This window comes from Podarcis cretensis (genome assembly GCF_951804945.1).
Source record: "Podarcis cretensis genome assembly, chromosome: 14".
NCBI classification, from domain to species: Eukaryota; Metazoa; Chordata; class Lepidosauria; order Squamata; family Lacertidae; genus Podarcis; species Podarcis cretensis.
In genome coordinates, this window is record NC_137183.1 from 1,991,994 (window position 1) to 2,004,842 (window position 12,849).

Sequence of the window (12,849 nt, forward strand, 5' to 3'; positions counted from 1 at the left end):
TTATTGTCAGGTAAATTATAAATTTTTGCAAGCTTGACTGGTGTCATGTACCACCTGTAAATCATTTTCATTAAATTTTTTCTTAGGGCATTACATGCCGTAAATAAGCAAACAACAGTTAGCTTAAGTACTTGTGAAGCTGAACTGAATGTACTGTCTTATTCACTTAAAGATTGTGAATGGTTGTTACAATTGTGCAAAGACATGAAAATTCCTGTCAAATGTCCAATCCAGGTTTACCAGGACAACAAAGCATGTTTGGCTTTGCTGAATTCTGAAGGTTGTAAGCAAAGCACGAAGCACTTGCAATTGAAGGTGCAACATGCTAGGGAACGTATTCAGAAGGGACTCGTAACGGTGTCCTATATGCCAGGTAATGAAATTCCTGCTGATGTATTGTCCAAGATTGTATCAAGGGATCAACACTGTACCTATGTGCAGAAGTTGGGTTTGTACTGATATTGTACGAACACGCTGCCCAGTGATGTTCACAGAAAGGGGGAGGATGTTGGTTTCTGCTTCCTTCACTGTGCAGCGAAAGTGCTTGTCACGAGACAGGTGTTTACATTCCACAGTCAATTGCTGTTGGAGTTTCTCACGGGAAAGGAGACTGGATGTGATGTACACTGGTTTCCTGTTTTTCACTGTTCACACAGTGTTCTCTCCGTGCTTCAGAGGAGAGAGGATGTCTCTCTGCTCACGCAGAGGCAAGATGCTTGATTGTAAGCTCTTAGCATTGAAGTGTAAATAAAGTAAAGGAAAGTAAAGTATGTGGCACGTACTGCTCATCCTTCCGCTGTGCTCGGGACTCTGCAAATTTCAACAGTCAGCCATCATAATGTTGTGTCCAACATCTTGTGCCCATTTAATCATAGCAGATTTCACCGTTTCATCCTGAGTGTTCCATTTCAACACAAGTTATACATTCTTGACAAATTCTTAATTTTGGGATCTAACAATTCTGTTTCCAATTTTGATTTTTCCACCTGGAAACCAACTTTTTTGTCCAAGTTGTATGCCTCCATTATTTGGTAATAATGGAGCCAATCTCGCACTCTGTTTTTCAATTTTTCAAAACTCTGCAGTTTTATTCTGTCTCCATCTTGTTCCAAAATTTCCCAATATTTCGGCCATTTCGCCTCCATATTGAGTTTTTTCTGTGCCTTCGCTTCCATTGGTGACAACCATCTTGGGGTTTTATTTTCTAACAAATCCTTATATCTTATCCAGTTCAAGGTCAGTCCCACAGTCCCACAGTTTTTATCTTGCAGCTGGAAATTCCCCTAATCCAGCTCTTGTAACAGTTTCAAAAGCTTCCTCTAGGGGGAAACAGTTGCTGTTTGTATTAATCCGTAATGTCCCCTTTTAAAACTCAGTTCAAACAATAAAGTTAGTTTCAGTTTTCAGTTACTTTTACTCCTTTTTAAGGTCAGATGGAGACAATTGAAACAATGTATCTCTCTTATTTAGCTAGCTGTCAGCGAACGTTCTATTCACAGTCAATGAACAATCCAAAGCACGTCAGTCTTACTAGCAGCCCATTTCCAGGTTCGGAGCGGTGGTATTTTAACTTCCTTCACTCTCTCCTGCAGGCATATACAATCCAAAACTTCCCCCCTTCTCCCGCTTCCAAGGGGGGGTTAATATTTTTTGCTGATGGAAATTTAGTCCTTTACAGTAGGCTTTCCAAGAATTTAGCTTGCAGCCTCTTTGCTTCAGTCTATTTACAAAAGGGGAAGGCGGACTTCCTGTTTTGAACCTCCCCGTTTCGGTGCCAAATTAAGATGTTTAAAAATCCAATTCTTCACTCTACTCACGGGTAGTTGCTTTAAGATCAAATTGTCCACAGGAAAAAGTCAGTGCTCTCCGGCAACAGCTATGCTGCTTCGCTCCGTGGAAAAAGCAATTGATTCGAAGTACCGCGCCGCTCACCCCACGTCGCTCCGGATCCCCGAAACCGGGTTTCCCTGTGAGTAGGGGAGGCGCAAAAGGTGCCCGCCGAATCCCACGTTCACAGGCTTCACCCGCCTGTGATTTTTAATGGGTCTCCGCCTTCGCCGTGGCGGCCAGACCCAGATTTCCACGATGCAAATTCTTCCCGATCAGAGGAATTCCGCCATTACCGAAGGCACCAACCCGGAAGCCCCTTTTTTTCAAATAATTTTTATTAAAAGACCAATCAAATCACATTAATTCCAAACCACATTAGTTCCAAATTATACAGCCAGATTTTTAAAATTTTATTGGGGATACCCATACTTCGAGCTCCGAAAGGGATCCAAACATCACTCTTGTTGCTGCTTTAATTACACAGTTCTGTCCAGTTCTGTCCAGATAGTCTCTTTGTTATTTTCCTCATCTTCTTCTTGTTATTATATATTCCTTTCTTTGTGATCTCTGATAATCTTCACAAGCGGGTTGAAAACAAACATATCCTGTGTGGATTTTACACTCTCCAAGAGCCATATCACATAAAGGACAGACACCATTTCCATACCTCCACAAAGAACATTCCCACAGTCTGTCCGTTGATTTTCACAGGCCTGCGAAACTGTATCTCAGGGGGCCCTGCCAGGTCAAATCCACATTCCGATAACCATACATTCACATTCCGATGACCATGGTCCTCCTCCCCCTCATCCTCCTGTGAGCAGGATTCCTTCCTTCCTTCCTTCCTTCCTTCCTTCCTTCCTTCCTTGTTAAGCAGGCCTGTCTTAACAAATCTCCATTTGAAACTGCGTCACAAAGCTTTCTTTCCATCAGATGTTCCCACCAGTCCTTATTTCCACACAGTTCTTAATCTCCTGCTTGTGATTAGTAATTTGCAACGATTCTTTCTCTCTGGGAGGGAGGATTATTGGGTACTCACATAAGACAAAAAAAGAAAAGTTTTTCCTTCCCCCCCCCTGTTTCGCTCCGACATACCAATCTTTTAATGATGAGTCTTCACTTGATTTATTGTCCAGCCCGTCGCTCCACTCACAGAGATCCCATTAAGCAGCAGTCTTTACTCCCAATCTTCACTTGAAGTATGTGCATTTGCTTCTGTTTCCAATTATATATTTTGAGCTGATGCAACCAGTGCGCGATCAGAGACAGCATCTGGGAGAGCCAGACCCACCCGAGGGCTTCGTGCCTAGTGCCCTCACCCCATTCTTTCGAATTTGGGGGTGCACAGCAGGCAAGGCAGTCCCCCCAATCCCTTGGGGGGGCAAGGGAGGCTGCATACTCCCATAACAGCCTCTTGATTACCTCGTGTGGGTCGGAGAGATGTTATTGTCGGCCATCTTCCAATGCGCCCCCTGGTGACCCAGTTTTCTGAGTGCATGTTCTGGAAGTTGGGCAATAGGGGCAGTACGGGATTTCTTTGGGTGTACCGACCTCCCTGCTGAACCCATGGATTCCCTGCCCGAGCTGCTTCAGGTCGTGGCAGATATTCTCCTGGAAACACCTAGTTTGGTTGTCCTAGGGGATTTTAACATCCATGCTGACACAACCTTACAAGGGGCCGCTCAGGACTTCATGGAAAGCATGGCCTCCATGGGGCTGTCCCTGAATAAGTTTGGCCCAACTCATAGCCACAGACATGCCTTAGACCTGGTGTTCACCTCTACGAATGTGGGTGATCTGACACGAAGTAAAAGTGAAACAAAATAAGTGTCATGGTTGGATCACTTCCTGTTGCAACTGGACTTCTCTGTGACCCTTCCCCTCTGCAGGGAGGTGGGACCGATTCGGATGGTCCACCCCCACCACTTAATGGATCCAAATGCTTTCCAGAGTGTGGTAGGGGATGCTTTATCCTATGTTGATGGCCTTTCAGCTGATTCCCTGGTGGTCTGCTGGAATGCAGGGCTATCTACTGTCTGGCTCCAAAGTGCCCTCTCCAATTACATGGAGCCCAGACAGCCCCGCAGTTTTTTCCAGGGCTGAGGGCAATGAAACAATCACTGAGACAGCTAGAGTGCTGGTGGTGGAAAACTCATTCTGAATCGCACTGGACACAGGTTAGAACTCAACATCAAGACTACCAAGTGTTGATAGCGATGGCAAAGAGGACCTTCTTCACCACCTCTATTGCATCTGCAGAAAACAGCAACAGAAGACTCTTTCAGGTGGTTTGCAATTTAATGGAACCACCTTCACCATCGGGGCCTGGTAAGGACTCCAAGATCTCCTGCAATGATTTTGCAAAATTTTTTGCAGATAAAGTCACTCAGATTCAGAAAGAGGTAGACTCCACCCTGGCACAGGGCCAGGGCAGGAGAGTGCTAGAGTTCTGTCTAGACGAGTTGCGTGGGATCAATTCCAATCTGTTACCTCTGAGGATGTGAACAGGCTGCTTGGATGAGTGAAACCAACCACCTGTCTCCTTGATCCTCCCCCATCCTGGCTCATAAAAGCGAGCAGGGAAGGTCTGAGCGATGGACTGTGGGGTGGTGAATGCTTCCCTCTGTGAGGGAGCCTTCCCAGGCCCACTGAAAGAGGCAGTCATTAAAAAAACATCTTTGGACCCAGCCAATATGGCCAACTATCACCCAGTCTCAAATCTTCCATTCTTGGGCAAGGTGATTGAGTGGGTGATTGTTGAACAAGTCCAGGTCTGGAGGATGCGGACCATTTGGATCCCTTCCAATCGAGATCATCATGGGACTGAAACTGCCTTGGTCACACTGGTCAATGATCTCAGGCAGGCTAGGGACAAGGGTGAAAGCTGTTTCCTAGTTCTGCTGGATCTCTCAGCAGCCTTTGATACCATCAACCATAACATCCTCCTGGACCGTCTAGAGCAGTGTTTCCCAACCTTGGGCCTCCAGCTGTTTTTGAACTACAATTCCCATCATCCCTGACCACTGGTCTTGCTAGCTAGGGATGATGGGAGTTGTAGGCCAAAAACATCTGGAGGCCCAAGGTTGGGAAACACTGATCTAGAGCATGGGTCAGCAAACTTTTTCAGCAGGGGGGCGGTCCACTATCCCTCAGGCTATATTTTGAAAAAAAGTAATGAACGAATTCCTATGCCCCACAAATAACCCAGAGATGCATTTTAAATAACAGCACACATTCTACTCATGTAAAAAACATGCTGATTCCTGGACTGTCAGTGGGCTGGATTTAGAAGGCGATCGGGCCAGATCCGGCCCCCGGGCCTTAGTTTGTCTACCCATGGTCTAGAGGGGCTGGGAGCTGGGGACACTGTTATACAGTGGTTCCGCTCCTTCCTCCTGGGCCGTGTCCAGAAATTGGGGGGGGGGATGAGTGTTCAGACCCCTGGGCTCTCACTTGTGGGGTGCCTCAGGGTTCTGTCCTCTCCCCCGTGCTTTTCAACATCTACATGCAGCTGCTGGGAGAGATCATCAGGGGGGTTGGGCTGGGTGTTCATCAGTATGCAGATAATACCCAGCTCTGCCTCTCTTTTAAATCAGAACCAGTGAAGGTGGTGAAGGTCCTGTGTGAGTGACTGGAGGCGGTTGGAGGATGGATGGCGGCTAACAGATTGAGGTTGAATCTTGACAAGACAGAAGTCCTGTTCTTGGGGGACAGGGTTGGGCAGGTGTGGGGGACTCCCTGGTCCTGAATGGGGTAACTGTGCCACTGAAGGACCAGGTGCACAGCCTTGGAGTAATTTTGGACTCACAGCTGTCCATGGAGGCACAGGTCAATTCTGTGTCCAGGGCAGCTGTCTACCAGCTCCATCTGGTACACTGGCTGAGACCCTACCTGCCCGCAGACTGTCTTGCCAGAGTGGTGCATGCTCTAGTTATCTCCCGCTTCGACTACTGCAATGCATTCTACGTGGGGCTACCTCTGAAGGTGACCCAGAAACTACAACTAACCCAGAATGCGGCAGCTAGGCTAGTGACTGGGAGTGGCTGCTGAGACCATATAACACTGGTCCTAAAGGATTTACATTGGTTCCCAGTACGTTTCCAAGCACAGTTCAAAGTGTTGGTGCTGACCTTTAAAGCCCTAAATAGCCTCAGTCCAGTATACCTCAAAGAGCGTCTCCACCCCATCATTCAGCCCAGACAGTGAGGTCCAGCTCCGAGGGCCTTCTGGCAGTTTTCTCACTGTGAGAAGTGAAGCTACAGGGAACCAGGCAGAAAGCCTTCTCGGTAGTGGCGCCCTCCCTGTGGAACGCCCTCCTGTCAGATGTCAAGGAAATAAACAACTACCAGACTTTTAGAAAACATTTGAAGGCAGCCCTGTTTTGGGAAGTTTTTAACGGTTGATGTTTTATCATGTTTTTAATATTCTATTGGGAGCTGCCCATTATTATTTTCTGTTGATCCACGTTTACTTGTGGCTATACCCAGTGCTTTAAAAAATGTTTAGGCGTGCTCTCATTTTCCAACTCATATTGAAATAGTGCCTCTCAATGAGGGCAAACTTAGATTCACAAAATGTTTAGGGGAATGCGTACCCCCGCGTCTCCCCAGAAAAAAAGCACTGGCTATACCTTTGTAATACCTTTGTAATTGGGTTGTATATACACTTGTGGATATATGATAACATTCAATAAAAAGTTAATGCTTTTTTAAAAGAAGAAGGGAAGAAGACCCTGGCTGCCAGATTAGGCAAAGGCCCGTCTCATCCAGCTTCCTGTCTACGCAGTGGCAAACCTGGTGCCCACACCCTCCAACATTTCTCAGGTGAAAATAGAGATATCCTTTTCTACACCAGGAAGCTTCTCCTGTGTTTTATCTCCTGCACACATAGATGCCATATACACATCTACATTGGTCACCTTGAGCCAATGGCACCCTCTCTGCCAAACCTACAGTACCTCAAAGGATTGTTGTAAAGAAAAAATGTGTGAGTGAAGGGATCGTGTACAACATGTTCCACAGATAAATGGAATAAAATTTTAGCTGTAAGCTGCCTTGAGTCCCTGTCAGGGAAAAAGAGGAGGAGGAGGAGGAGGAGGAGGAGGAGGAGGAGGAGGAGGAGGAGGAGGAGGAGAGAAACTGTGAGAATGATCAGGAACATAAATGTTGAGTAAATGCTATTGAATTCAGTGGGACTTACTTCTGAGTAAAAATGCTTAGGATTGCAATGTAAGGTTGGCCAATCTTGACCCAGTTACCTAGGAGTAAGCTCCATTGAATACAGTGGGACTTACTTCTGACTAGACAGTGTAAGGCTCCATTTACAATAAAGGAATAAGCACTCTGAGCATTTCCTAAGAAATGGCTGACTGCTGAAGCATTGCAATTATCTAATTTAAAGTGGATTGGTGACCTTTTCCTTCAAAGTTATAGGAAGGGCTTCATATGCCAGCACCAGGGGTACAGATGCAAGGGGAAAGGGCATTTTTGTCCCATCTGTTCACTGGAGGAGCAAGAGGCATCAATTTCTATTCAAGCCAGAACACCAGGAAAGGAAGATCAGCCTGGTCCAAACAGGTCATAAATGCCCAGTTATAAGCTTCCTCCTCCTCCTCCTCCTTCAGCAAGCTTTTGGGGAAATGTGTAGGGAGCCAGCAATCCACAGAAGTGCATCAGACACCCTCATTATGTAGCTTCCAGAGGATGCTAAAGATATACCTCTTGACTGTGGCTCTGGACGTTTGAGGTGTATATTTTTAGGACCTACCTTATTTTTAGGATTGCAAATTGTTTTAAAATGTGTTTAATATTCTGTTTTAACATTGTAACCTGCCGTGGGATCTTAAGGCAAAAGGCAGCTAATAAACAAACAAACAAACAACTCAGGAGTAGTCCACATGATATCCTCCAAGTGTCATTTGACTACAACTCCCATCAGCCCCAAGCAGCATGGCCAATGGACAGGCATGATGGAAGTGACAGTCCAACAAAATCTGGAGAGCACCACATTGGCTACCCCCAAGAAAATGATGAAATCAGAAACCAGGTTCAATTCTGGCAGAAAGGTGGAAACTTGGGCCTAAAAGGTTTGAGGACGGAGCTGTGATGGCATAGATAAAGGCTCGCTGGCCCATGAGGATAGAGCCCTTCCATAGCATGAAAAGAGATGGCTGCTAGCTCTGAGGGGACAGAATGGAAAACCAACTGAAGAAAAACCAAGTTCATGCAGAGCTTATAGTGGCAGCAGTAAGTGGAAGGAAATGGAAAACTCAGGATTCCAGACAAGTGCATTGGGGAAAAGGCTACTGTATATAAGAGAGAACAAATAGTTAAAGAAAGGGGTGGGAGGAAGACTGCTTTAAAAAGAGAGAAACATTAAAACCGATGTGACCACTCAGCGGCATTTCACAGAAAGAGCACTGGCATAAAATTGCAACATTTCTGCTCTAAAAAGGAATCGGGGCGATTGGCGAGTATGGGAATAGAACCACCCCCTGGTTTCTCAGGCCTCACCCAGTCCCTAGAGTCCCTGTGGCTTTGCCTGTGCCAACCCCAAGGTGGATACTTTTAAAAACCTGTCACACATGGTTCACTTTAAAGCAGAGGGTCTGGCTGTCAGGCCTCTTGGTGCAGTAAATCAATCTTTCCCCCACCCAAGAAGGAAGGTTCCCATGACTGCCCTTCCACCCAGCCGCTACCAGACACTTTGCATACACCATAAAGGCAAATGTCTTTCCTGTTTTCACAAGTTGCAACCAGCTGATGAGAGACCCTGAGAGGCCACATCTGCATTTCAGATGCAAAGCAGATAAAATAAAATCAAAGCCAGGGCATCACACAGGGCTGCAGGAGATGGATACAGAGAACCCAGGCTTCTGTTTTCAGCCCTACTTTCACTAAGTAAGATGCAAAATATACGCATGTGGATACATGTATTTGTGTGTACAAATTGTATGCAATTTAAATGGGCTTTGTATATAATTTAAATCAGTAGGCAATGGGTCAGTATGTAGTTATCTCACAACATTTATAGACCACTTGAGTGTAAAAGAAAATGGACTTAAAGACTGAGTGCATTTGAAACTATGGAACAAAGCCAGGCTGGTCGATCCCAATCTATCCCTCTTCTGACCTCCTAACATCAAGTTTTTAGTTTAAATGAAACATGACTTACCTAAGTAATTGTTGCTCTTGGACATTTCTGTAATGTTGATTTTTGTGGCCCCCTCTGGGATTTCTACTATCTTGTGGTAGCCAAGGTTGGTCAGGGTGTGCTTGAAGACCCCCGAGACCACTTGACAAGCTGTGTTGTCCCCTCCGCATATCCCACATTTGTCGACCACTTTGTCTGAGCCCAGATAGTCATCACAGCCAATGCTCTGTCAAGAAGAGACAAAAAGTGTAGATCAGTTACAAGGATAACTGAACAGCTTCTATGAAATGCCTTGGCATTTGGTTTAAAAAAAAAAATCAGCAAAACTAATAGGGAGTTCTCACAGATCACTGGAAGAACACATGCTTGGCTTGCAGAATTTCCAGGATCTCCACTCATGCAAAGCAGGTAGTGGAACTGGAGCAGGAAAACCACACCTGAGGAACAAGAATAGGCAGCACAGGGCTAGATAGTGCAAGGGTCTGGATGAGGACAAGGCAGCTTCTTATGCCCCTTCTTATGCCTCCTTATCGAAAGGGCCACATGGGTTTGAGTGGGGGTGGGCATCCTTTTTTCTGTGGAGGGCTGTACTCTCTTGAGAGCAATCTGTTGAGGGCCACGCATTGGAGGTGTGAAGAACCAGATTATTATGGATGGAGCCAGAGACAAAAGTGTTTTGGATTAATTAATCTGGGATGAAGATCACCTTGCTCCAGGTTTTCAACATAGTTACCCTGAATTAGAATTTCCAATCTTACACATATGTACTCGGAAGCAAACCCCACTGTGTTTGATGGGGTTACTCTGAAATAGGAAGGAGGAGGAGGAGGATTTTAGTACAACAGACCAATTCAGATATTAGAAACTAACCCATTTTAGTCTCTCTCTCTCTCTCTCTCTCTCTCTCTCTCACACACACACACACACACACACACACACAAACACACAAAGTCTACTAATTTGTTTTCAGATGCCTTGAGGCTGGGGTGACTTATTCTCTCAAGCCATATGATTACAAATAAAAAGTTTTGAAAAATAAATTTAACTTTTTCAAAACATTTCCTCTTTTGTTTGTTGTGAAACTACCTAAAATCAAGAGGAAACACTTTTAAAATCAATGAAACACAAGGAGGGAATGAACAGGAAGAAAAGAACTCTGATGGGATGGGAGGATACTCCAGTTTCAGGTGAGGGGGCTACATAAAACAAGGGCTGCAAGTATATGGGTTGGTTTCTTGAGGGTCAGAAGATCCAGTCTGTGGCCCCTGAGTCTGAGCTGTGTAGGCCTCTTGTTAGTTTCAAGAGAATCAAGATGGGAGAGGGCAGCAACTAGCAAGCATAGTGCTACCATGAGTTGAGGCAGCTATGCATACCGAATGCTATACAATTGGACTTTTTAATGGCACTACATGAGCGAGGCTTCTCAGGTCCGGACAATAAATGGCATGAGGAAATCATCTGCTTTCTTCACCTGTGATGGGTTTAGACCATGTTCGCCCAACCACCTTGATTTGTGGAACCAACACTTTTCAATAGATATTACTTATCACAGCAGACATGACTATGAATTAATGCAGGACAAATAAAAAAGTGTAGCAGGTAGACCAAAGCTGTCTGCAGTCAAGAACCAAAAAGTGGAGGGAGTGGGAATTCTTTAGAGAGAAGCATGGGAAGATGTTTGCCACCAATGGTCTATCTGACTGGAAGTGCTCTCCATGGTTTTAGGCAGGGCTCTCCTCCAGTCTGGAGATGCCAATGACTGGACATGGGAACTTCTGCATGCAAAGCAGGTGCTCCCCCCGAACCACTTTCCTTCCATTCTCATTGCACTGGATTAAGGGAATGACTAGGACAGCGGGTTGTTCCCAATATTAGCCCCATTCAGAGAAGGCACACTGACATCACTGGGAATTAAATTCATTCATTTCAATGGATTTACTCTGAGCAGAACTAGCATTGGCTAAAACCTACATTCCCTCAAAACATGATCAAGAGGAAACCCCAAGAAAGATTTCAACCTCTTGTCATTTTAGAAACAGCTGAGTTCTTGTTTGGAGCAACTGGCTTTAAATATTTTTAATGTACGTACAGCTGGAGAAAGAGAGAATACTATGGCAATATAGGAACTATGTATGCATGAGAAAAGGGACGCGGGTGGCGCTGTGGGTAAAACCTCAGTGCCTAGGACTTGCTGATCGTAAGGTCGGCGGTTCGAATCCCCGCGGCGGGGTGAGCTCCCGTCATTCAGTCCCAGCTCCTGCCCACCTAGCAGTTCGAAAGCACCCCTAAGTGCAAGTAGATAAATAGAGACCACTTTATAGCGGGAAGGTAAACGGCGTTTCCGTGTGCGGCGCTGGTGCTGGCTCACCAGTGCAGCCTCGTCACGCTGGCCACGTGACCCGGAAGTGTCTTCGGACTGCGCCGGCTCCTGGCCTCTTGAGTGAGATGAGCGCACAACCCTAGAGTCGGTCACGACTGGCCCGTACAGGCAGGGGTACCTTTACCTTTACCTTATGCATGAGAAAAATAATATTCTTATAATAATTTATTGCATCTTGATATTTATGTAGCTTATTCTGGGCACAATGTGAGGTGTTGGCATTGACTTAGAAAACTCAGTGTAATTATTGCCCTAGTCTTCCAAGAAGGCTTCCCTCATTGTGATGTGTGTCCCAGCACAACCTCTGTCATTAGCCAATAGTTACCTCCGAACTGTGCTATGAGTCAAATCTATTCAATGAAGGCAAACAGGGAGACCCTGCTGTTGTTCACCATCCCTCTCCCTGCCTCACTCTCAGAATGGCCAAGGGGTCCTTCCTCCAAGTGGAGCACTCTGAGCCTGGTGGAAAGTGCCTACACCGTGCTCTTTAAACATGGGGGGAAATTAAAGAACCAGGTAATGGTAAATGTTTTCTCTAAGTTTAAAGAGCTTTTCTAGTCATGGCTGCAACCTGCAATGACACCAAATAAGAACATAAGAACAGCCTTCTGGATCAAGCCAATGGCCCATCTAGACCAGCATCCTGTGCTCACAGCAGCTAGTCAGATGGAAACCCCCAAGCAGCACTCAAGCACAAGAGGCCTCTCCCCTCCCGCAGTTTCCAGCAAATGGTATTTAAAAGCATCGTTGTCTCTGCTTGACACCCTGCCTAGTAGCCACTGAAAGCCTTCTCCTCTTTTAATTTGTCCAACCCTCTTTTAAAGCCATCTAAGGCAGCCTTAATCGAGTGCTATAGTTAACTCTGCTCTGGTCCATGGGGTCACGAAGAGTCGGACACGACTAAACAACAACAACAATAGTTAACTATGCACTACATGAAACAGTCCTTTCTTTACCTTCATCTATTTCACTCAGCTTCATTGGACATCCATGAATTCTAGAGTTATGGGCAGGAAAGAAAAAACTTTCTCTACTTTCTCCTTGCCATGCATAATTTTAACAACTTCTATGATGTCACCTCTTAGATGCTCTCTCAGCTACCTCACATAAAATACCTCATTCTGAGGAGTGACCCATTGATCTTTGGACTCAGGGCTGAAAGGAATCATAGAATCACAGAACTGTAGAATTGGAAGGGACCCCAAGGGCCCAGCCCCCTGCAATGCAGGAATCACAACTAAATAATCTCTGAAAGATGGCCATCCAACCTCTGATTAAAAATCTCCAAGGAAGGAGAGGCCACCATCTTCCTAGCATAGCCAGTGTCTATGCAGGCCGTGGGGTCCCAGGCACCCACACATTTTCAGTGAAAGGCACCCCTGATATTCTATTTGGCCATGCATGCATGGCACACAGCATGTGCACATCACATTGGCATGGCCATACGATGTGTCCTCAGTATGCCCTGGGCACCCACTGTTGCTGGG

General features: G+C 45.7%; 1 protein-coding gene across 1 annotated transcript in view; it reads right to left on the bottom strand.

The window, feature by feature from the left end:
- THSD4 (thrombospondin type 1 domain containing 4) overlaps positions 1 to 12,849 on the bottom strand; it is a 147,486-nt gene that overhangs the window by 69,762 nt on the left and 64,875 nt on the right. The window contains exon 2 of the mRNA XM_079953290.1: positions 9,004 to 9,208. Within this exon, the coding sequence (XP_079809416.1) occupies positions 9,004 to 9,208 (205 nt within the window). The remainder of the gene's footprint in view (positions 1 to 9,003; positions 9,209 to 12,849) is intronic.